At 61.0% G+C, this 22,839-nt stretch overlaps 1 protein-coding gene across 1 annotated transcript; it reads left to right on the forward strand.

Moving 5' to 3' along the window:
- Positions 1 to 250: 250 nt before the first annotated feature.
- LOC120372357 (major facilitator superfamily domain-containing protein 8-like) lies at positions 251 to 17,787 on the forward strand. The gene is made up of 12 exons (XM_039489386.1): positions 251 to 976; positions 6,573 to 6,758; positions 7,603 to 7,665; positions 7,796 to 7,915; positions 8,516 to 8,595; positions 8,716 to 9,031; positions 11,308 to 11,381; positions 11,932 to 12,015; positions 13,200 to 13,329; positions 13,916 to 14,038; positions 16,979 to 17,109; positions 17,215 to 17,787. The coding sequence occupies exons 1-12, from the start codon at positions 901 to 903 to the stop codon at positions 17,299 to 17,301; spliced, it is 1,470 nt and encodes a 489-aa protein (XP_039345320.1). The 5' UTR covers positions 251 to 900; the 3' UTR covers positions 17,302 to 17,787.
- Positions 17,788 to 22,839: the final 5,052 nt, after the last annotated feature.

Below are 22,839 nucleotides of genomic sequence, written 5' to 3' on the forward strand. Positions count from 1 at the left end.
GGGGGGGAGCCTCACCCGATCTCCCGGGGGGGGGGCCCGTGGGACTGTTGTGATAACGCAGGCCGGGGGGCGGGTCTCCTGATCTCTCAGGCCCAGGGGTGTGTTTGGGGGCGGGGCCGCCCTTTAAACTCCCGGCTGCACGCGGACATTGTTTCAAACGCCCTGCGGGTCCCACCCAGGCGTGGTGTTTGCTGAGCTCTCGCTCCCTGCCGGGGAGGGCAAGCCAAGGTCCCTGGCCGGCTCCTGCCTGACCCCCACCCCCTGTGTGTGAGCCCCTGGCCTGCTAGGTGGGGCAGAGGCTTGGGGGCCCGACTTGCAGCGGAGCAGATGCTGTCCAAGGGCCTGGGCTTGTCATTAACAAATTGCAATTAAATCTGCACACAGATTTATCTGCTCCCCTGTCCCTGAGACTCCCCCGGATCCCCCTCCCTCCCGTCCCTACTGTGCACTATGGCCAATAACAGCCCCCTGCGCGGGGAGCCGCTAGCCCCCAGCCTGCGGGCGAGGAGCCCAGCCACGGGGATCGCAGGAGGCGGGGCTGAGCCGCCCGCATTCCCGGCGGGGGGGGCACAGCTGCTGCTGCTTCTCCTGCCCGCAAGCGCTGCACACCTGGTAGCCGGGGAGAGGAGGAGGAGGAGCCGGCGCTTTGCCCTGTCAGCAGCGGGCTCGCTCGGTGGATCCTGGTGGAGGCCGCGTGGGGGTCTGGGGCGAGCCGGGGCCTCCAGCGATGTGCACCTAGGAGGGGCTGGCGAGGGGCCAGGGCTGCCCGGCTAGGCACCGAGGCTGTGCGCAGCAGCAGCAGCAGCGATGGCCCCTGGCAGCAGAGACGTCGCAGCCGGGCTCTGAGTCCTGCAGGGAACCGGCACCTCCACAGCCACGGGCAGGAAAGCAGCAGGGTCTATGGAGTATCAGAGGAAGAAGAAACTGACCAACTTCACCATTGGGCTCCTCTTCCTCTCGGGAGGGATTGAATACGGTGAGCACTGGGGGCAGGGGGCGATGCCCTGCCTGCCAGGGCCGGGCACTCAGTGGTAGATAGTAACCCGGAGGGTGACTCCAGACACCTCCACTCTCTTTGGGGGCCCCCCATGGGCCCTGCAGAGCTGCTGCGCCAATAGGGGGCACCCACATGCCTAGTCCTGCTTCGTCCATGAATGACAAACCCGCTGGTTTAGGTCCTATAGGTGGAAGCCCTGTCCCTGAGGGTGGGTTTGCGAGTCTGGTCCCATCACTGTAGTGACTGAGCCTTGTGGATGGTGGACAGGGTGAGTCTCTGTCTTGACATGTCACAAATGGAGAAACTGAGGCACTGGGGGGGTAAATGACTTGTCTGAAGTCAGGCAGGAAGTTGGCAGCAGAGCTGGGCTCTGATTCTGGCCTGCATTCTGGACCCTTTGTGCTGCAGTGGGGTCCCCCCCAGTCAGGTATCCCCCTGGCCCAGCGGGGTTCTGTGGATAGGGCTGGCACAATGGGCCCAGCTCTTGTTGCAGGGCTATGGCTGCCCCACTCTGCACTCCAGCTATTCTAGATGGTCACAGGTTGGGTTGATAGATGTGAAGGCCGGAAGGGGCCGTAGTGCATAATGCAGGCCACTGGATTTCACCCAGTTAGAGCAGGCCCCGAGCTGAGCCTGGACGGAGGACTGGAGGGGTGAGGGGAGAGGTGAAGGCTACGGGGATTGTCATCATTTTACTAGAGGACAGAGCAGATTGCCTTTGGAGTCATGCTGGTCCCCCCCCCCCCTCAATAGCCCCCCTTATGCATCTGCCGTGTGACTCTGCAGTGGGTCTGGTCCTGTCTCTTGCCAGCACACCGGATCAGCCTGTGCCCCCTTGTTTTTCTGGCTGGGTCGAGCAGCGAGCCCTTGTCTGAAGCCCCAGGACTAGAGACTGTTTTAATGGCAATGCCTTAGGCCGGGTGCTTGGGCCCCTCCTCCCCTCACAAGCTGGTGGGGTAGCAAAGGGATTGGTACGTTGCAGTAGCTGTTTAGAAGGAGATATCAGCATCTTAGAGCAGTTGTGGGGAGTCTCCTGCAACTCTCCTGGCTGTTGTTGGGACTGGAACGATGGTGGACGAGAGCCATGGAGGGGTTTGGGGAGCCCGGCGGGCCCTGCAGTGGGGCTGGCTGGGTATGTGCGTTTGTTTCTATATGGATTTTTAGATACATTGTTCTTTTCTCACTGGGACATTTACCCCTCGATGGGATGTTCCCCAGTGCTCCCCAAAGTGCTGGGAATTGCTAGGCCTGGAGTGGGTCTTGCAGGCCCCCCGGCTCCTCCACACAGCCTGGTGGTGAGGGGGGTCCGGAGGGCCCCTGCTGAAGCAGAGCTGGCCTCCCAGTTTCCTCTGTTAATATTTTACAAGCTGCAATCTGAGTCTGTAACTCATCCTCCAGGGTCAGCTGAAGGGTGGGACTGGAGGGGGCACTGCTGCTGGGTGCCAGCCTGCCAGGCTTCGGCACCCCTAGCTAGCTGACATCTGCCAACCGTCGGTCAAGTGTGATGAGAATTCCTAGCCCACCAGGGGGCACTAAGGCAGCAGGGCAGGGGCACTGGTTATAGGTGCGCTCGCAGCTACTCCCTTCTCCCCCTTCTTTCAGTAGAGGGGCTGTGTGGGCTGCAGACGGTCTCCAGGACTGATTGGCGTTTTCTGAATCCTTGGGCCCGTCAGCTCCAGTTTCCCTCCCCCCTCTCGGTACCGTTGTTTGGTTTTCCCTTACCCGAGAGCCCCTAAGGGGTCAGTGATTTTAATGCAGGAAGGGACCAAGGATGGCTCCAGACCCTGTGGAGCTGGGTCTCGTTACTCTACCCGTTCCCAGCTGCTATTTCACTACCTAGGATAAGATTGCAAGCGCTATCGCTCCTCCTGCTTCAGGGGATAAACCGATCCCCATGACGAAGCAGAAGCGTCTCCCACTCCTTCCATGAGCTGATACTACATAATCAGAGCTCTGGGGTGGCCACCGTTGCAGGGAGGACGCCAGACTGGATGAGCCATTGGTCTGTTGTGATGAAGAAGGCTGCTGGACTACAGGCGCTGGGGCTCTGCTCTGGTGGCCGGTGGATTATATTAATGACCTGTCGAGCAGGTTTCCTGGATATCCTCATGCTTGAAGCTGGGCTGCACAATGCCAGGGCCTGAGTCGCTGGCATCCCGAGAAGTGGCTGTAATTAAGTGTTTGTGTTGAAACAGTGAAGGTTTGATTGAGGCACATTCGCCACTGTGCGCATCCCAGGCTCTTGGGCACACAGCATGTGGCCTGTCCCATGAGGGGTCTCGACTGAGGCTGGCAGGCAGCTCTCTGCGTTCCCTGACGCAGCGCGGGGAGCTTCCCCCTTTCCTTGTGCCCCTCAGCTTAGCAGGGTGAGCAATCACCAGGCCTTCGCGCGGCTGGGTGTTGAGATCTGCAGCTGGGATCAAGGAGACGGCCCCTGCTCTGAAGAGCTCACAGTCTGTGTAGCCAAGACAGACAGAGGGGGCAAGGAGAGAGGGGTGGGGAAAAGGAGCATTTGCCCAAAGTCAGTGGCAGAGCCAAGGCTAGAGACTAGGTCTCTGGGCTCCTTATGTGCCCTGGGCCACGGTGCTTCTCTTCAGGGTATGGCCGTAGGTGCCCCAGGTCATTCTGGCCCCAGCTGAGCTCTGGATCCACAAACGTTGCTCGGACACACAGCGTTCTGCAGTCCGTGTGGGACATCATGAAAGGGACGAGCTGAAACTGTCCTGCCTGAAGGGTCCTTCTTGTCCGTTCCCCCTCCTGTTTGAATCCACAGGTCTCTTCCCCCCCCCACTTGTTTTTAGTAAGTATTTAGTCTCCTCTTTTGTCAGCTTCCAGCAGAAACTGGGGCTCGTGTTCCCCCCTCGCCGGTCCTGATTTGTGGCTTGCTAGAGGCAAGTCATGCCCTCTGTCTCTCCTTGCCATCCCATCTCTCCTGGCGGCTCAGACAGCAATCCAGAGCCACCTCGACACCCTTATCTGCCTGGCTCTCTCAGTCGCCTGTCCAGAGGGCACGAGACCTCGCCCTGGTGGTACAAGGCTCATCCCTGTGCACAGAACTGGCATTCCAGGCGAACACTGCAGACCAGGGGAGGGAAGAGGAGCCTGTCCCCATGGCAGCCACTTCGTTTTCAGTCCCCTTGTCGGTGACTTTCCATCCATGCCCCAGCACGGGGAGTGTGACACGTATTGCTGAGTCCATCTCCTCTGCCTTTGAGAGACCCAGTCTCCTAGCACCTGCAGATTCACCCAGATCCCTGGCCTCTCCCCTTATCCCCCAAACAACCACGCGTGGGTTGCCCAGCTGGAGGCCACCTCCCGGGCAAGGCGCTGCCCTGCTGTTGGGATGGCCGTGGTGCCGTTAGCTCACCGTAGAGCACCGCGTATGGGAAGAGGAAGGGAGAACTGAGCCCGCCAGGAGCTGATTTGCTGCTCCCCTTGGCCGAGCCAATGTTCCTCCAGTTCTGGTGATAACCGAGTGATGGCGCTGGCTGGGGTTCAATGTCCCCGTGGGAACGTGACCTGAGATGATGGCACTGACCACACCGTGTGCTCGAGAGCTGGTTAGTGCCTGGAACTTAAGCAAGAAGGAAAAGGCCCCAGGTACATAGAAATGATACGCAACCCAGTTACAGATGGGGAGTATAAACGGGGGTTGGCAGTGTTCATCTCCGACTCCTCCCTCTCGGCCAGCATGTCTCAGTCCTGCCTCTCTTCCTTCATTACCCAAGGTCTCGTTTTCCAGGGAAAACTCTCCACTCTGGGGCCTTCCTGTTCTCCTCCCCCTTCCTCTCCAGACCTGGGGACGATGGCTGAGCAAGGCTCCCTGGCTGGCGGAGGTGGGGGATTGAATCCCACCAAAGGGCAGCAGGGTGGGCGCTCTCAGTACGTGGGATGCTACAAGCATTGGCTCCCGAAGGGGAGATGTCAGTGAGGTCTCAAAGCAGAGCCTTGAGGCTGGTTCTCTTTTCCTGGGGCAGCCGGTGGACATCATTAACTAGGGGGCTGTGACGCAGGAGGGAGTGGGGTGGATTGGCCTGGGAGTGTCTGCACGGGGGATGGGAGAGCAGGGGTGACTTTAGGTGAGGGACGGTACCTGAGCCAGGAAGGGGGGTGGGGCGAGCCAACACCTTTGCCAGGGAAACTGGACAAAGGGGGGTGGGGAAGAGATGGACGGGGGAGAGCCTGCTGGAGGGGCTTTTGGTTTCAGTTTTGGGCTGGCTGGGAAGAGGCCGGGAACCCCAAGTCTGGGCTCTAAGATCCTTGTCCCCCAGAGGGACCTGGCTGAGGGGTCCTGGTTGTACCTACAGGCCTTGCTTGGGACTGTGTTCCTGTCGTCTAATAAGCCTTCTGTTTTACTGGCTGGCTGAGAGTCCTGGTGAATCGGGGGGCGCAGGGCCCTGACTCCCCCACACTCCGTGACAGGAGGGACGGTGAGAGCGGGGAGATGCTGGCGAGTTGCGGGGGCAGCGGCGCTATGGCTCTCTGGTGCAGGCTGCAGGGTAGTGGGGAGTGCCCGTAAGCAAAGCGGGGGATGTCTTTGGCCATCCTACTGTGGCTGCCCAGCGAGGGCTAACAGTGAGACCTGCCTCCTGGCTGCGTCCTGGGGCACGGAGGGCATTGGGCAGCCTGGCACTGGTGGCCTGGTATTTCTCATTCTGGCAGCACTCAGACACTGGTGGTGGGTGCGTGTTAGATGCCTACGCAGACCAACGGGCAGAGACGACCGACGTGGTAGAAGCTGTGGCAGGCAGGTAGCTATGGGAAAGGGTCCCGGGCTTCTTGCCACAGATAGAGCCACTAAGCTCTGCTTAAAGAGGGTGATGGCAGGGGGCTGGTGGTGCGGGGAAGGTGTGTGAGGACTTCGGTTCTGGCCCCTGTTGAGGTTCATGGAGTTTCTCTGTCTCCCTCCTGCAATACCTGTTAAGTGCAAGGTAAGACGGCAGTGACTGGGTGAGGTGCACGGCCCACTCGCCCGGCTGAGGGGCTCGGCTGCTGCATAAATAACTTGCAATAAGGCCTCACAGGAGCTCTAGGGTAGTGGGTGAGGGCCCCTGACTGAGGGAAGGAGGCTCTGGCAGGCTGAGACAGGAACAGGCTTGGGTGTGCCCTCTTAGCAAGGAGGGCAGGTGGCCGAGGCCATAGGGTGCTGCTGGGGTCCACCTGTGTCTGGGTCTGAGGAGCTGCTGCAGCCTCCAGCATCCACCCAAGGGAGGGTGACATGCCCGGCAGTAACTGGGGAGCTCCCAGGGCCCAGAGGGAGGCAGTTTGAGCCATTGGGTGATTGGCATCTCCCCCTTCCTGAGCAATGTGTCAGTACTGGTGATCTGGCTGCATAGCCGGCAGTCGCCATGGGTGGGGGTCAGAGGCCTAGGGGACCCCGAGACCTCTGCCCTCTTAGTCCAAGGCCAGCCAGGGAGGGTCTCATGCTGCGCCGGGGCTGTCCATTTGCTCCTGGGAGGCAGGAACCTGGATTCAGGGCAGGGCCGAGCACCCATTTGAGGTGGTCTGGCGGGATCTATTCTAGCGCTGTGGTGTGGGGGCCCCTGACTGTCTGTCTGTCTCTGCTCCCCGTTAGCGGTGATTCTGCCCACGATCTGGGCCTACCTGCAGACGCTCCATGCTGAGCCGTACTTCCTGGGTCTGGGCATTTCTGCCTTCAGCCTCACTGGCCTGCTCACGGGGCCCCTCTTCGGGCACTGGTCTGATCGGAGCCAGCGCACCAAAGCCATCATCCTCTTTGCCAACGTGTTTGAGATAGTGGGTGAGTGAGCAAGCGAAGGCCGGCTGGGGGCCGCCGGCTGGGCTGCTTCGCTGGCGGGTGCAGCCCAGAGTGAGCCTGTGTCCCGGGCACTGCCCCCCCGGAGAGGGTGGGAGGGCAGGATTAGCCCCATTTATCACAAGAGTGTAAACGTGCAACACCAAACTCTAAATGCAGGCACCTGAGGCCCTGATTTACAGAGATCCCAAGCACCTGCTTCTACCAGGAGCCCTGTAGAGCCAACCCCGCTACAGCAGGGAGCTGGGTTCTAGTCTGACTTGGGCATCAGATGAATTCATTGTTAACCAAGGTCCAGCTGCAGGGCCCGATCGTGCCCTCAGTTACGAGGCACTGGGGGATCCCTGTGGGGCAGAACCCAGCCTGCAGAACCTCTGTTGCTGGTGCTGACCCATCAGCCGGGCAGAGCCCAGCTCTGAGCATGCCGCGCTGGCAGCTAACCAAGTGCCCGTTTACGTCAGCCCCCGTGCTCTACGGCACAGGTGGGTGGTGGTGCAGGATGGCGAGCGTGGCGCCTGCGATGCCATTTTAACACAGGGGCTCTTTTCAGAGCAGGATCGCAGATAACCTTCCTGCCTGCAACACTAGGGTACAGAAGCCAGGAGTTCTGAAGGACCCTATCCCTGCTCCAGCCCCATGGGATGAGACCCCCACAGGTGTACGTGGGGTTGATTATAGCCAGCAGGGGACAGCAGTGCCTACCCCCCTTCCCCCACATGAGGCTTGCTCTTGGCTAGCCCTGCTGGCTCCAGGGACGCGCCTGCACCCCGTTCCTGGCTTGCGTGTTCCTCCCTGCGTTACCTGCTGCTTTTTGTTCCCCCAATTGCAGGGAATTTCATGTACTTTATGGGCGTCTCCAAGTGGCTCCTCCTGGGCAGCCGGCTGGTGGCAGGTAAGAGCTGCTGGGGAGGAAGCCGGGGGCCATGTGGATCTAGGCTGAGGGTCTCTAGATCCAGGTGCTTGTGCCGGGGGCTTTCGGCCCCTGCCCCGTCTCTTGCCCCGACTCTCCTTGTTTCTGGCAGGTATTGGGACGGGAGCGGGTGCCTCCATCTTTGGCTATCTCACCCGCTCCACCACCTCGCAGGAGCGTGCCACGGTGTTTGCTGCAGTGATGGCATGCCGGCAGGTCGGGCTGCTGATCGGTAAGGTACCCCTGGACCCCCGCCACGCCCTGTCCGCAGCAGGCCCTCAGCATGGGGGGAGTGGTGGGCCTGAGCCATGAGCTGGGGCTCTGCTGTCCAGACACAGTCCGTGTTCAGGAGGCGCCTGCCCCACGCACCAGGCTCTTGCCCCAGTGTTGCCCGCTTGGCTGTGGAGAGGGGCCACTGCAGGGAGCTGGCTGAGCTCTGGCTGCCCTGTGCCCGTGAAAGCCTGCTGTGGTAACTAAGGGGGGATGCTGTGGTAACTAAGGGGGGATGCCACGGAGGCTGGTGTTTCTCAGGTTGGGAAGGGTACGGGGCCAGGCCATGGCAGTGCGGTGCCAGGCCATGGTGGCGTTGCCCCTCTCGGGGACCGGGGGGGCATGTGACAAAGGATCTCCCGTTCCCGAGGCTGTTGCCAGAGGCAGTGAGTGGGGGTGGCTTTCAGAGCCTGGCGAGGGTGAGAGAGACCCATCATCTCCTTGATGGTGCCCGTTCTTGCCCCTCTTGCCGCAGAGGGAGGTGGCTGGTGGCAGTGAGGGGCATGCCAGTCCCACCCTCCTCCCAGTGCCTGCGTCTGACCCGCCGTCTCTTTGTGCTCAGGACCCGCCTGTAACCTCTTCCTGCGGCTCTGCAACTTCCGGCTGGGGCCCTTTGAGGTCAACAAGTTCACCTCCCCGGGGGTGAGTATTCCCCGGGCTTTGCTGGCAGCCGGCGAGAGCTGGCCGCGTGCGTCGGCCCGGAGTTCCCTGGGCGGGGTGGGCTGTGGTTCCGGGCTCTCAGGTGTCCGTCTGTCTGTGCAGCTCTTCATGTGCCTGCTCTGGATCCTGCTCCAGTTTGTGGTCGCGGCGATGTACTACGACCTGCAGCCCGTGCCCCACCCGCAGCGAGCGGCGCTGGCAGCGCAGCAGGAGGAGGAGGAGCGCGAGCCCTTGGTGCAGCACGACGCTGGCCAGGAGGAGCCCGCTGAGCACCGGAGCTATGGCGGCACCATCCAGCGGGTGCCCGCTGAGCCCCCCGTGGGGGACGAGTCCCGCTACGTGCCCAACGGGCACCTGGCCGAGGAGGAGGGCGGAGTAAAGGAGAAGAGCCCATTTCAGAACTTCAGCGCCATGCGCGGTGAGCGCCCCTGCAGCCCAGCGGTTTTGGGGGGATCCAGCTTCGGGCCCTAGAGGCAGGGAGCCTGGCATGCCCCCATGTTGATCAGTACCGTGCTGGGCAGTACGTGGGGGGGGATTTGTCACGCGCTTCAGTCCAACCAGGCTCCTATCCTCGTGGGAGTCTGGCAGAGCTGGAGTCGAACCCATGCTGGCGACAGCCTAGTCCCAAGGCCAGCCGTGTGCTCCGTAATCAGGGGGTCCGAGCGTCTAGGGCAGTGGTCCCCAACCTTTTTCGTCTGGCGGGCGCTGGACGACGAGCCACCGAGGACCGTGCCTGGCGGACGAGCATCTGCCGAAATGCCGCCGAGAAGCGTCAATGGCAATAGGTGTCGCCGGCGACAAGCAGCATCATCCAGAGGCGTCACTGCCGAAATGCCGCCGAAAATCAGCAGCATTTGGGCGGCGAAGCCTCTGGATGACGCTGCTTCTTGGCGGCATTTTGGCGGCTGCTCGTCCGCTGGACAGTACGCGGGTGCACTTAGGTGCCCCGGCGAGCGCCATGGTGCCTGCGGGCACTGTGCTGGGGACCACTCTTGTGGGGGAAAGGACAAACCCTCCGTGTCCCATTGCACCAGCCTGGCAGCTGCATAAGCCCCCAAGCTGTGGACAAAGGATCGTGACGCTGTGGGGCTGTCGCTGGTGGGTCTCCCGCTGCTCTGGACAGCTACGTGGGAATGGACGGTGAGCTGCTTGGGTGCTGAGTGGCGAGAGGGCCTGTGGGCACCGTGGGGCCTTCATGCTTGTCCCCAGGGTCCCATGCCCTGCGCCAGAGCAAGCAGCTGGGTCAGCACCCAAGTGTCACCGACTTGTCAGCCTGGACCCAGCGTCCCGGTGGGCAGGGCGCAGACCTGGGCACAGAGCGGGGAGTGCAGGCCCAGCTGTAGGAGACCCTGATGGTCCCTTCCCTTCTCTGGGCACTGAGCCTTTGCCCCCTCCTCCAGGGCTGTTATCCCTGGGTTGCAGTAGGGGAAACTGAGGCCCAGAGAGGGGAAAGAAGTGGCCCAAGGTCAGCCAGCAAGCCGTGGTGTGAGCTGGCAGGACGGGGCTGTGGAAGGGTTGGCATGAGAGGGAGCTGGGTGCCGTGCCAGCCTGGTGGGAAAAGAGGCCTGGACTCTCCAGCTGGTGCTCCAGAAAGACTGGGCTCTGGGGGCCGGTGGACAGTGGAGGAGGGCAGCGCCCCTGTCACGGAGTCCCCGGGCGATGCTCTGGAACTGCTCCCCACAAAGCCAGCCAGGACTTTGGGGAGTCTCCTCTCCCTTGGAGCAGACTGTCTTCAGGACAAGACGCTCACACGGCTTCAACTTCCTGGGTCTGACCTTGGAGCATTCAGCATATGCCCCTCCGTGCGCTTCCCACAGCGAGCCACCCCAGCGGGGTCCTGGGGAAGCCAGAGGGTCCTGCACCCCCACTCCGCAGTCAGACGTGACTCTCAGCCAGCCAGTAACACAGAGGTTTATTAGATGACAGGAACATGGTCTAAAACAGAGCTTGTAGGTACAGAGAACAGGACCCCTCAGCCGGGTTCATTCTGGGGCCCAGCGAGCCAGACAACCTCGTCTGCCCTCAATCCTCGTCCCCAGCCAGCCCCAAACTGAAACCCCCTCCAGCCCCTCCTTTCTGGCCTTTGTCTCTTTCCCAGGCCAGGAGGTCACCTGATCTTTGTTCACCTTTAGCCATCCCCTTGCAGGGGGGGAAGGGCCCCGGCCATTTGTTGCTAGGAGACAGATTGTCGGCCATTTATGCACGCTGGAGACTTAAGAAATGCATAGGGGAAACTGAGGCACCCACACAGTATTCAGAGGAAACATTAAGAACAGTCCCACTTCGTCACAGCCCCCTCTTGCTCACACCCATGTCCACTGGGAGCCAATGAGTGAAGAAACTGGCATGCAGGAGAGTGCGGGTCTGCTGCGGATGGAGTTCAGGGCCAGAAAACGATCAGACTCTCCCGGCTGGCTCCCTTGCCCAGCGTGTCTGGTTACAGCAGCATCGCGTTCCCCACCCTGAGGAGTGTCCGGCACTTTGCTTGTGTCACCCCCCACCCTTCCCTGTTGCCTGGTTGGCTCACTGACCTGTTCCACTGGGCAGTGTCTCTCCCGCCTCCACCCCCCGTGGGAGACAGGGCGGCCTGGCCGCTCTCCTTCCCTGCGGGCCTGGCCGCTCTCCTTCCCTGCGGGCCTGGCCGCTCTCCTTCCAGCGCCGCAGCCCCGTGACGTCCCCGTGGTGTCGTTGCAGAGTACCTGCGGGAGGAAGTGGTGGTTCTGCTCACTGCCCAGTTCATCACCCTCTTCAACCAAACAGCCCTGGAGGTGAGTGCCTGGGGGCCTGATGGGCAGGTCACTCTGTTCCACTCCCACCGAGACTGCGGGCGGTGGGGTTCTTCTCCATGTCGGTGGTGGGGGCTACAGCTCCTCTCACAACCAGACTGGGTCTAGGGAACGTCTCCTGTCCAGCCCTTCCCAGGTTCTGGATATGTGTATGGGGGGGAGGGGGACAGGGGGTCTCCTCTCCCCTCCATGTGATGCTCCGGCCTCTCCCAGACCCCTGGTGGGGTTCACCTTTCACCTGCGCCTGGTGCCCAGAGAGTTGGGCATCTCTCCCTTGTGAAGCCCAGAATTTGGGGGAACGTTGGGCATGACCCAGGCCTACCTCCATCTCAGGGAAGACAAGCGGGAGCAGAGACCCAGCGCGCTGGTCAGGAGAACCCTCCCACTGGGGCAGAGCAGGGGAGGGCACCTTGTGGGTGAGGGGCTGTACCTGTCCATCCCACGCAGAGGGGGCTCCTCACAGCCGTGAATGGAGGGTGGGTAGATGTGTGACTCTAGGTTGCTTTCTCTGCCTGCCTGTATCTGTCTCCAGACCATGGTGACTCCCATCACCCAGCGCTACCTGAGCTTCGGGGAGCTCGAGAACAGCATCATGTACTTCCTGTGCGGCATTGAGGTAGGTGAGACCCCAGCCCTGGGGGGCTGTAAAGATGGGGGTCCTGGCAGACATGGCCTGGGGCAGGTGACCAGCCCCCATCCCACGGTGTGTGTGCACACGTACGATCCGGACCCTGCCGAGAGCACTCGCGCCCTATGAATGTCTGACCCTCTTCCCTCTTTCTCAGCACTCGCCCCGGCCTTCCTGGTGACCTCCCCCCACCACCCCTTTGGGATCCTTCAGATATTTGCAGGTGCTTCTTGTTCTCTACCCCATGCTTTAGGGGTGTGTACTGCCAGATTGGGGGTGGGGTAGAAGGAGGTCTAGGGCAGGCCTAGAGCCACATTCGGTGCCCCCCAGTCCTCTGAGTCATCCCTCCAGCCCCAATCTCCTCTGTCCTGCCCAGGCAGTGAGGGAGGCTAGTGATGCTGGGGTCCCGTCCAGCCAGGCCTCTCCTGCGTAGCCCATAGCTGCAGCCCTGTTCCAGCCCCTCTGGGAGCGTTGGTGCAGATAGGTCTCATGCTCCTCCACCGGCATGGACGGGGCTGAAATGCCTTTGCCCTGGCCACACCGGCACACTCGCTGTTCCCACGGGTGGGACTGGCTGTGTGAGTGCAGGGAGGGGAGAGTGCCTGTGTAGACGTGCCCAGACAGAACTGGTGTGGGACGTCTCCTGCCCTTGCTCCAGCAGCGTGCGGAGCGGGGCATCCTTGCCAGCGGTCTCCGTTTGCAGCTAGGGCAGGGTGGGCTGCAGGCTGGGGAAACCTTGTGCCCTGCTGGCAGAGAGCCTGTGGCCTGGCCCTGCCAACCTGCACCGGTCTGCATGGCACAGGCCGTTTCCTGGAGCCTGGCTGTGCTGGCTGGCACCTGTGCCCGGGCATGGCTGCCTGTTAGCCAGGGGAAGGGCGAGCGGTGGTGCTGAAGCCGTGAGGGGGGAGGGCAGACTGCAGAGCCCTGGCGAGCAATGACTCCTGAGGAGGGAATACAGGGCATGTGCTCGTGTGCCCGGTGCTGGCTGGCTCTTGGGCGCTGCTAGCTCGCAAGAGGCCCTATGCGGGGCTTGCTCTGCCCTCCTTCCCTTCAGGCCCCCACCCTGGGTCACCCCCCCCCCCCCGACTCTGATTGGCTCCCCCAGCAGCAGACTGGTCTTTGCACCCGGCCCCGGGGGCTGTGGAATAACTCCCCTCCCTCCCCACCCACAGGTGATCTGCGGCTTCTTCCTGGTGCGCTGCCTCAGCAGCCGCCTCCCGGACCGCGTGATCCTGGTGCTTGGGCTGGTCATCTGCAACGTGGCTTGTATCTGGTGCCTGCTCTTCCTGGCCCGGCCCCAAGGTAACTGCCTGCCCCCTCCCCTCCCGGCTAACCGTCCTGCTGGGCTCTCCGGTTCCTCTCTTCCTGGGCACTCCCACCTGAGGGGAATCGCTTGGCAGGGGGTTGGGTTCGCTGGCTAGGGATGCTTGGGGACGGGGGCCTGGCATGGCTCTGGAGTGCTCCCCTGGGCTGCGTGGCACCTTGCATGGCTCAGGCTGGCCCAGCAGGGGCTGTGTGGTGGAGAGGAGACCCATTGCCCAGATGAGTGGTGGCGATGCGCAGCAGCTGTGGGCAGCATGGGCACCATGACAGGCCCAGTGCCTTGCTGGCGCTGCAATTCCCTGGGCCCACTCCCTGCTCAGTGCCCGGGGAAGGGAGCAGTGGGTGCTCTCCTGGGCGCCCAGATTCATGCAAGTCTGGTCCTTGGCTGATTAGGAAAGCTAGCGACTGAGCATGGACCATACTGGGGCCGGGCAGAGCATGCCAGGGGTGTGCCCCTCCACCGGGCAGGAACGAGCATAGGCCCTGATTCGAGTCTGCCAGTGTCTGGGGCTCTTTGCACGCTGGGCCCATCTACCCCCTGCCATGTCTGCTTTGCTGCCCGCAGGAAGCTTTCCCGTCCTGCTGTCCGAGCTGGTGGTCGGCGTGTTCCTGCAGGTGCTGGGGCTGCCTTTCGTGGCTGTCTCCCAGGTCTCGCTCTTCTCCAAGGTCACAGCAGAGAGAACACAAGGTGAGCCTCAGGGAGGGGTCGGTGCCCAGGCTGGGGCATGGCGCCCACTTCCTACCTGCCCTGAGAGAGATCAGCGGCACTCAGACTCCCCTTCAGAGCACAGTCCGCTCTGGGACCCTGCCCCTTCTCGCTCCAAGCCCAGATACCACAATGAAGGGCACCCTAGAGATGGGTGTCACAAAACACACACGCGACCTCTGTGCGGTCGGCCTCTCCCGCCCCTCCCGCCTTGTAGGGACATCAGGGCAGCAGCTTGGGGCAGCTGGGATCTTGGATGGTGCTGTTAAAAGCACGGAGCCGTTCGCTTCACCTGCACAAGCTGGGCCTGACTCCTCCCTGGCCCTGGCGGAGCTGAGTTCCACCAGGGCTGAGTCTGGCCCGTCTGTCAGGATCTTGGTGTCAGAGCAGGTAGCTCTGTCCCAGGAGGATGCTGTTAAACCGTGGCACCAGGCCCCCTTTCCAACACAGGGGTTTCCATTTCACATGGCTGTGTTGGGTTTCTGCTCAAACGCTGATTCCCAGGGTCCAATTTCTATCCCACTTTAGCCTTGCCCACTCCAGCCGCCGAGTCCTGCATCCGCTTCATGTTGGCGGAGCTGGCTGGGTCCGTCTCAGCTCAGTGACTGGTTTGCTGGGGTGATCTGAGCCACTCCTGCACCCGATGAATGGGTTTCAGTGGGGTCGCCGTGTTAGTCTGGATCAGCAAAAACAACGAGGAGTCCTTGTGGCACCTTAGAGACTAACAAATTTATTTGGGATTAAGCTTTCGTGGGCTAAAACCCACTTCTTCAGATGCATGGAGTGGAAAATACAGTAGCAGGTATAAATATACAGCACGTGAAATGATGGGAGTTGCCTTACCAAGTGGGGGGTCAGTGCTAACGAGACAAATGAATTAACAGCAGGATACTAAGGAAGGAAAAATCACTTTTGTAGTGGTAATGAGGGTGGCCCATTTCAAACAGTTGAATGGGGACACCCTTCTCCTTGGCAGGCCTCCCTGAATGACTCCTTGAGATCAAAGCTTGTTGGGTTCCTTCGTGAGGCCTCGCTGCTGCCTGCCACCTAAAGGCTGAATGAATTTATAGGGGTGGGTGGAAGAGCTGGGGTGGCACAGGTGGGCAGGCGAAGCTCAGCCTGGAGAAAGAGCAGCCAGGGAACCCAGCATGGCTCTGCCTATTGCTGTGACCGGGGGCCACCGACCTGCCCGGCCTGGCAGAAATGTAGAGCAGGACGGGCCCTCGAGAGCTCAGCGAGTTCAAGCCTCCGGTGCTGAGGCAGGGCCAGATATACCTAGACCATCGGTTAAAACGTGATGGGGACCCCACAGCCTCTCTTGTTCGCCTGGCTCAGAGCTTAACTACCCTTCGAGTCAGAAACAGCCGCCGGATCCCTTTCCTGATATCTAACCTTGCTGCCAGTCGCCCGCATTACTTCTTGTCCGACCTCCAGTGGACATGGGCAACGGTTGGTCTTCGTCCTCTTTGCACCAGCCCTGAACACATTTGACGTCTGTTATGAGGTCTCCCCTTTTTCTCTATGTCACGGAGTCCCCGGGCGATGCTCTGGAACTGCTCCCCACAAAGCCAGGCAGGACTCTGGGGAGCCTCCTCTCCCTCGGAGCAGACTGTCTGCAGGGCAAGAAGCTCACACGGCTTCACCTCCTTGGAGCATTCAGCATATGCCCCTCCGTGCGCTTCCCACAGCGAGCCACCCCAGCGGGGTCCTGGGGAAGCCAGAGGGTCCTGCATCCCCACTCCGCAGTCAGACGTGACTCTCAGCCAGCCAGTAACACAGAGGTTTATTAGATGACAGGAACATGGTCTAAAACAGAGCTTGTAGGTACAGAGAACGGGACCCCTCAGCCGGGTCCATTCTGGGGCCCAGCAAGCCAGATAACCCCCATCTGCCCTCACTTCCCATCCCCAGCCAGCTCCAAACTGAAACCCCCTCCAGCCCCTCCTTTCTGGCCTTTGTCTCTTTCCCGGGCCAGGAGGTCACGTGCTCTTTGTTCACCTTTAGCCATCCCCTTGCAGGGGGGGAAGGGCCCTGGCCATTTGTTGCCAGGAGACAGAGGGTCGGCCATTTATGCACACTGGAGACTTAGGAAATGCATAGGGGAAACTGAGGCAGTATTCAGAGGAAACATTAAGAACAGCCCCACTTCGTCTCACTCTAGACTAAACATGCCCAGTTTTATAACCTTCCCTCATCAGTCGTGATCTCTAAGCTGTTTCTCTCTGGCCCCACGCCAACCTGGATTTGACCCAGAACCAAGGCCTCCGACTCCCAGGGCTGTCTGTGAGTCTTTGATGGAGTATATTCCGCCACCCGGTGGTGTGAGCAGTGGGGAGGAGGGAGACTGGGCAGAGCTTGGGGACGGCTGCTCTTTGCAGCAGCTGGTACCGTTGGCAGACGGGCGCTCTGATCCAGCGGGACGGGGAGGCAAGGACGCACTACAGAGACCACCGCTCTGCTTCTCGGGCCAGTGCAGAAAAGTGTGTGGCCCTACGTCCCGTGGGACTTTCTTTTGGGGGACGGGGGGGCTGCTTCTCTCTCTCTCTCTCTCTCTCTCTCTCTCTGTCGCCGGCCTCCCCTCTCCCATTCTGTCTTTCTCTGCAGTCATGCTGGGCTGGCCCACCAGTCCCGTGACCTCGCTCCTTTGGTTGGGAAGGGGGGAGATATGGCCCAACACCCAGGCAGTCTCATTGGCTCCCAGATGGCCATTATCTGCTTGTGTAGTGCCATGTGATCGCTCAGGCTTCCCCCCAAGAGAGAGGCAAGGTCCCCACCCGCGGAGAGGCTGCCCACGGGAATGGAGCGTGCCTACCTCCGGGCACACCCCAGGCAGGCCAGTACCCTCAGTGGCTTGGGGCCCCCGGTGTTAGGAGCTGGGGACGGCAGGCAGCATTAACCCTTTGTGTTCTTCCTGTGCTGTAGGTTTCAGCCAGGGCCTGCGACGGTCAGTGGGGGGAATCGCCACCATTCTGGGGCCCCTGTGGGCTGGAGGCCTGACCGAAAACCTCTACATCATGCTGGGGGTGATGATGGGCCTGCTGAGCCTGCTGATGGTGAGCACCCCGGGGACGGCCGCCTGCCCCTCCCTATCCTGCCCCTGGGGGAGCCAGGGCTCCAGCCCCGCGGGCCACATGCTGATGGCTCTTCTGCTCCCGTAGGTCATGGTTGGGCTCTCGTACTCTTACCTGGTGGAGCCGCCCAGGAGCTACGTGCCGGGACCGTCCCCGGAGGAGCAGCGCTCGTGACCTCCCACCCCTCCACTGCGCACCCAGAGGGACTGCACGGGTTAAAGCCACCAAGGTGAGAGCGTCAGAGCCCCTGGGCTCAGGGTGCCTCCTCTGCCCCGTGGCCAAACAGTCCTGGGTCAAGTGCACCGACACGCCTGGGTGAGGCCAGCAGCTCCTGCCTGAGGGACTCTGCAGTCCTGCTGCTTGGTGCTGGGCGGCGCGCTGAGCTCTTCAACTGCCGGGGAATCTGCACAGTCTGTTTTGTGGGGGAAGACGTTTTACAGAGAACGGTTTGACCCTCAGAGGTCTGCTGAGCCACAGCGAGGTACCGGGGAACCCGCAGAAGAGCATTCGACCCTCCCGGCCTGGGCTCTTGTCAGTCTGTACAGTAGCAAATGAATACCTTCCCAGGGTTTCACATCATGTAAAAAAATCTCTTGGTGGCAAAAATATGGGGGGAAGCGAAGGAAATTCCCCAATAAAAAAGTCAGTGTGATGGTTTGAGGAGCTGGTTCCTTTTAGTAAACACCTTCATGCAATGTAGATGCACTTGCCCCAAACACCCTTAACTCTGCCCACCACCGTCCATCCTGTGCCTCTGTCCCTGAGATACCCATCCTCTACACCTTGTCCCCACTTCTACTGGGACCTCTGTAGTTAACCTGCAAACCACCCAGCCGCTACTCCAGCTCCCCTTCCCTTTCCAAGCCCCTTCGCATGCTGTAACCACACTGGTGCATATATCCACTGTCGCTGAAGGAGCTCTGAGAAGAAGCTGCTAGCTGAAACCTGCCCGCTCATTAAAACCAGCTGCTGTTACAGAGGGCTGGAGGGCAGCGTATATTGTTCCTATATTTAGAAAAGGCTCTAGAGGTGGTCTGAGGAATTATGGGGCCTCTGGGAGCGTGGTTGCAACAATAATTTAAAGGTAGACGAATAAATCAGCTGGAAGATCATGATCTGAGAGGCTCTAGCCAGCACCGATCCTGCGGAGGAAAAGGTCGGCTCAGTCATCCCCTAGAATTCTTTGTGTGTGTCAGTAAAACAGTGCGTGACGGCGAAGCGGCTAACGTGATATATTTAGACTTCCAAAAGACCGTTCATGAGGCCCCTCACACAAGGCTGTGATAAAAGCTAAGCCTCAGAAGGTGCGTGACCAGGCACTGTCGCGGATCAAAAACAGGCTAAGCGAGAGAGCTCAAAGAACAGGAATAAACAGGGAATTTTCATCATGGCAGAAGGGCCCAGGTCCTCAAAGGCGCTTAGGCTTCCCTTGAAACCAGTGGGAGGTAGGAGCCTAAATACGTGTGAGAATCTAGGTCGAGGTGCAGGGCGGGGTGCCTCAGCGCTCTGTACTAGTGCTGCAAAGGGGCAGGGTGGGAGGTGGCAAAACTTGCAGTGGCCACACATGTATTTAGGTTAGTCATGGCCAGAGGAGAGTGTGCAGAACTTCAGAGGGTCCTGACCCAGCCCGATGAAAGGGCCCCCTGAGGGCCTGAATGATCAATACAAAGGACTGTGCGCTGGAGGGGGAAAACTCAGCTACCCACCGGCTTCTCACTTAACTGCATCGACTCAGCTACAGGTCCTGGGCATCGCTGTGGCCAGCTCAGTGGCGAGCGCTGCTCAAGGTGCAGCTGTGGTGAAAAAAGCAAACCAGATGCTAGGCTGCAGAAGGAACGGGCTAGTGAATAACCTGGAGACTATTGTGGTGTATAGATTACGGGTCTGGCTTCAGCTGGCTCCTGGCTGCAGTGCTGGGCACCCCATCCCAGAAAGGCGAGTGAGAGGTGCGGGGGAGGAGGATGGAAAAAATGGGGATTGTTACCTTTGAAAAGGGGCTGTGCCGAAAGGCTGTAAAGTGGCTGGAGGAGCCTGTGGAATGCCCTGCCCCAGGAAGTTGGTGAGACCCAGCGTTTAGCAAGATTCAAAGAGGGGTTGGATGCTTGTAGGGACCCCAAGAATCTTGTTATACTGATTGATGCTAACAGAGTATTAGAGGGCGGGATGGTGGTGATTGCTGGGCATTGGGGATGAATTCAGTCACTGTGTGGGGCAGGTTATCCCGTACCTGCTACTGCAGCGCTCTTCCACCTACCTGTGAAGCAGCTGGCATAGACAGGGTGCTGCACCTTGGGTCTGTTCCAGCCTGGCAGTTCCTATGTTTGCCTTTACCCTCCATATACAGACCACAGGCCCCCTCCCCGTGAGCTGGGAGAGACCATCTTCCCTTCTGCACACCGCTCCCCTGCAAGCCTGCACAACGTCACTAGTAAATGCCCCTCGGGCCTGGTCCAGCCCGGTGTGTCTGCCTTGTGCTGGGAGGCATTCCACAGGCCCCCCCCAGGATCTCTGGGTGTGTGGGAGGGCACAGCCCCCCTGACACTCTCCCCACTTCTCTCCCACGCAGGTATTGCCCTGGCTGGCACCGAGGGCTCATGCGTCACAGCCTGTCACCATCTGGCTGCCCCTTCTGGGCAGGGCCATGGGGAGTGAGACCTGAGCTCATGGCCCTGCACAGGACAGTGTTCAGCACAGCGAGACTGTCAGGGGATGAGCTCACACCCCTGCCCTGCTGGATTGGCACTTCTTCCACATCCATCCTTCCTTCCCCTCCTGCACTGGCACTCCCCACCACTCTGGGCTGGCCCTTGCCTGCCCCTCCCTTCCTGTGCTGCTGGCCTGCTGCCCCAGATTGACCAGCCCCCGTGCCCTGCTATGCTCCAGCCTGCTATGCTCCAGCCGGCTGCTGTCTCTCTGGACAGAGGGGAGAGGTGAAGTCCCGGGGGGTGGAGATGCTCCTGGCCTGCTGAGGGTGCGGGAGGCTGGATCTCCCCTAGACACAGAGTGATGTTGGTACCACCTTGCCATTGGCAGGAGGCAGGGGGCTGAGCTGTGGGCCTGGCATTGGGGGTGGGGGTGTGGCTGGGTGCTCCTGGCTGGAGCCGTGGCTGAGGTGCACCCTGGAGAAGGCAGCCCAGGGGGTAGAGCCTGGCACATGGCATCAAAGGGAAAACAAAGGCCATAAAACTGCTGGCCTCTGCCCCCACCCCTGCTCTTCCCTCAGGCTCAGGGCAAGGGCAGCCCGGCCCCCTCCATGGGGGTGGGGGCGGGGGCTGGGCAGGGCTCTCCCTGTCTCTGTAACGCATGTGTGGAAGAAAGACTAGACCCAGGCGAGGGGCAGAGGCTGATGTGCAGGTTCATCCTGCCAGGCAGGGGCCTCAGGGCACGGCTGCACTGGGGGAGAGTCTGGGAGACCTGTGCCATCCCAGGGGCACCACATGGGCACAGGCACTGCCAGGCTGGACCAGAGGGGGCCATCAGCAGCACTAGTAATACCCCCCCCAATCCTCTGCCAGCGACCTGGCCGGGAGGGGCCAAGCCCCACCAGCTGGCAGATTGCTCGGAGCTAGGTAGCGGGACTGATGCAGTGCCAGCTGCAGTACCGCCTGTCACCACAGGGGGCTCCCCTCTCTGGAAGCTGCAGTGCCTGGCTGCCACTAAGGTTGCCAACCCTCCAGAATGGGCCTGGAGTCTCCAGGAATTAAAGATTGTTGTGTGGTTAAATCTCCAGGAATACATCCAACCAAAAGTGGCAACCCTAGCTGCCACTAGGGGACTTCTAGCCCAGGAGGCAGTGGGGGGAAGGGAGTTGCAGTGGGGCCAGCCCCATGGAGGCAGAAAGTAGGGCTGTGTGTGCACTCCCTGCTGCGCAGCACCTGCCTTCCCAGAGCAGGGAGGTGCCGAGCTGGCGTTTCTGAGCGTGGGGCTGGGTTGGCTGAGGCTAGCAGGCGTGGGGTGCATACCAGGGGCAGGGCGGGGTGTTCAGAGCTGGGGGATGGGGGTATTTCAGGGGGGAGGTGTGAGCTGGGAGGGGGCTGGGTCGGGTTGAGGGTAGGGGGATGGAGTCCGTTGGTGAAGGAGCGGGGATGCTGGGAGGGCCGGGAGCCGGGTAAGTGCTGCTCTGTGTGGCTGGGCCTGGCCTGTTGGACAGACTCAGGCAGCAGCGACCCGACTGGTGTGAGAGGAGCACCTGCCCTGGTGCTGGGAGGGGCCCGGGCAGCTGGCACTGGAGGGAGGACCAGCTCCAGGACACAGCTGACTCTGCCAGGGGGAGGCGTCCCTGTGCTCCGCACTGGCAGGTGGGCATGGGGCACTAAGAGTTGCCAACAGTCCCATGTTATAAGGGACATCCCTGATTTAAATAAAAAATGGCCTGGCCTGTATGAAATCAGCGCAAGATGCCTTCACTCCTGTATTTCAACCAGGCCAGGGAGTGGTGCTCTGGCACTTTGCTTTGCACAGAGCCACTGCCTGATTCCCAAGCTGAGCTGGCCACGGGAGCTGAATGCTGTTCAGACTGGGCCAGCTGCCCCTGCGTCCTGCCAGGCAGAGGGCGGCCGGGCCGCATTTGAGTGGCTTTGGAACCAGGCAGCTAGAGCTGTGCGTGCGCGACTCCGATGTGACAGTCTTCATGACCGGCGGCACCCAAATGCCTTCCATGAGCGCCAGCAGTGGTTCCCGGGGCAGTGCTGGGGGCAGAAGGGACAAGGGTGTGCACTGGTCCATTTTCATTCACTGGAGTGCTGTGGCCAGTCCCCCCTCCCACTGGGTCTGTCTGCCCCTGGGGCACTGTGACCAGTCCCCCCCGGCTGGGTCTGTCTGCCCCTGGGTTGGGGTCTCTCCTCCCCAGTGCGTGTCATGGCTGTGGTCCCCACACTTGGTGCCTGGGGCTGGTGGGGGCCCAGTCCCCCGACCTGTTTGTTGATGCAGCTCAGAGAGAGGTGTTTCCTGCTCAGCCCAGAGGCGTGGGAAGGGTTAAGCAGCCCAGGCCAGTCCTGTCCCTCTGGGCCAACCCTGCTGTGAGTCCCTCTGCTGTGAGCTCACAGGCTCCCCCCCACACCCCGCCCGCTCAGCTCTTGTGCACTATGAGCATTTACTGCCACCACCAGACTGAAACTTGGGTTTTAGACACAAGTGACATGAGTTTACGGGTCTCAGCTGGGGTCTGGGCCCCATAAGTGTCTCACATTTCTGTAGCCCCGGATCCTGGCGCCTGCCACGCCCAGCCATTGAGTTACGTTGCCATGGGCATGGAGCAGAGGCAGCTGCTAACAGGTGGATGGAATAACAGGGCGGCTGCAGCTGGGAGCCCAGGGCTGGGATAGCAGGGAGCTGTGGGGCAGGATTGAGGGGTATCAGCAGAGCTGGGGGTGGGGAGCCCAGGCCTGGGATAGCAGGGCAGGATTGCGGGTAATGAGGAAGCTTCACAGGGCTCTTTGAAGATTCCCCCCCAGCCCCACATTTGTGGGTGCAGAGCACATGAACAAGTGACTCTCTCCTTCCCCAGAGCTGCTCCATCCTCTCCCCACAGCCCTGCCCCCCGAGGGAGGAGGGGCTGCCTGGCAGCAGGGGGGAGGGGAATTTGACTGCAACTCCAGCCGCAAACCCAGCCCCTGCTCCCCTCCCGCCTCACCCCCAACCTCTTGCTCCATGCATCTCCCACAACAGTCTGGCCCCAGGGCTGGCCAGCTCCCCCAGCGGCTGCTGCCTCCC

Source organism: Mauremys reevesii, linkage group 9 (assembly GCF_016161935.1).
Source record: "Mauremys reevesii isolate NIE-2019 linkage group 9, ASM1616193v1, whole genome shotgun sequence".
NCBI lineage: Eukaryota > Metazoa > Chordata > Testudines > Geoemydidae > Mauremys > Mauremys reevesii.

Excerpts from the sequence above, each read along its gene's own strand:
- LOC120372357 (XM_039489386.1), top strand. The coding sequence starts at position 901 with ATGGAGTATCAGAGGAAGAAGAAACTGACCAACTTCACCATTGGGCTC. Across the intron at positions 12,016-13,199 it reads ACTTCCTGTGCGGCATTGAG|GTGATCTGCGGCTTCTTCCT; the intron begins GTAGGTGAGACC and ends CCCCACCCACAG. Across the intron at positions 14,039-16,978 it reads CACAGCAGAGAGAACACAAG|GTTTCAGCCAGGGCCTGCGA; the intron begins GTGAGCCTCAGG and ends CCTGTGCTGTAG.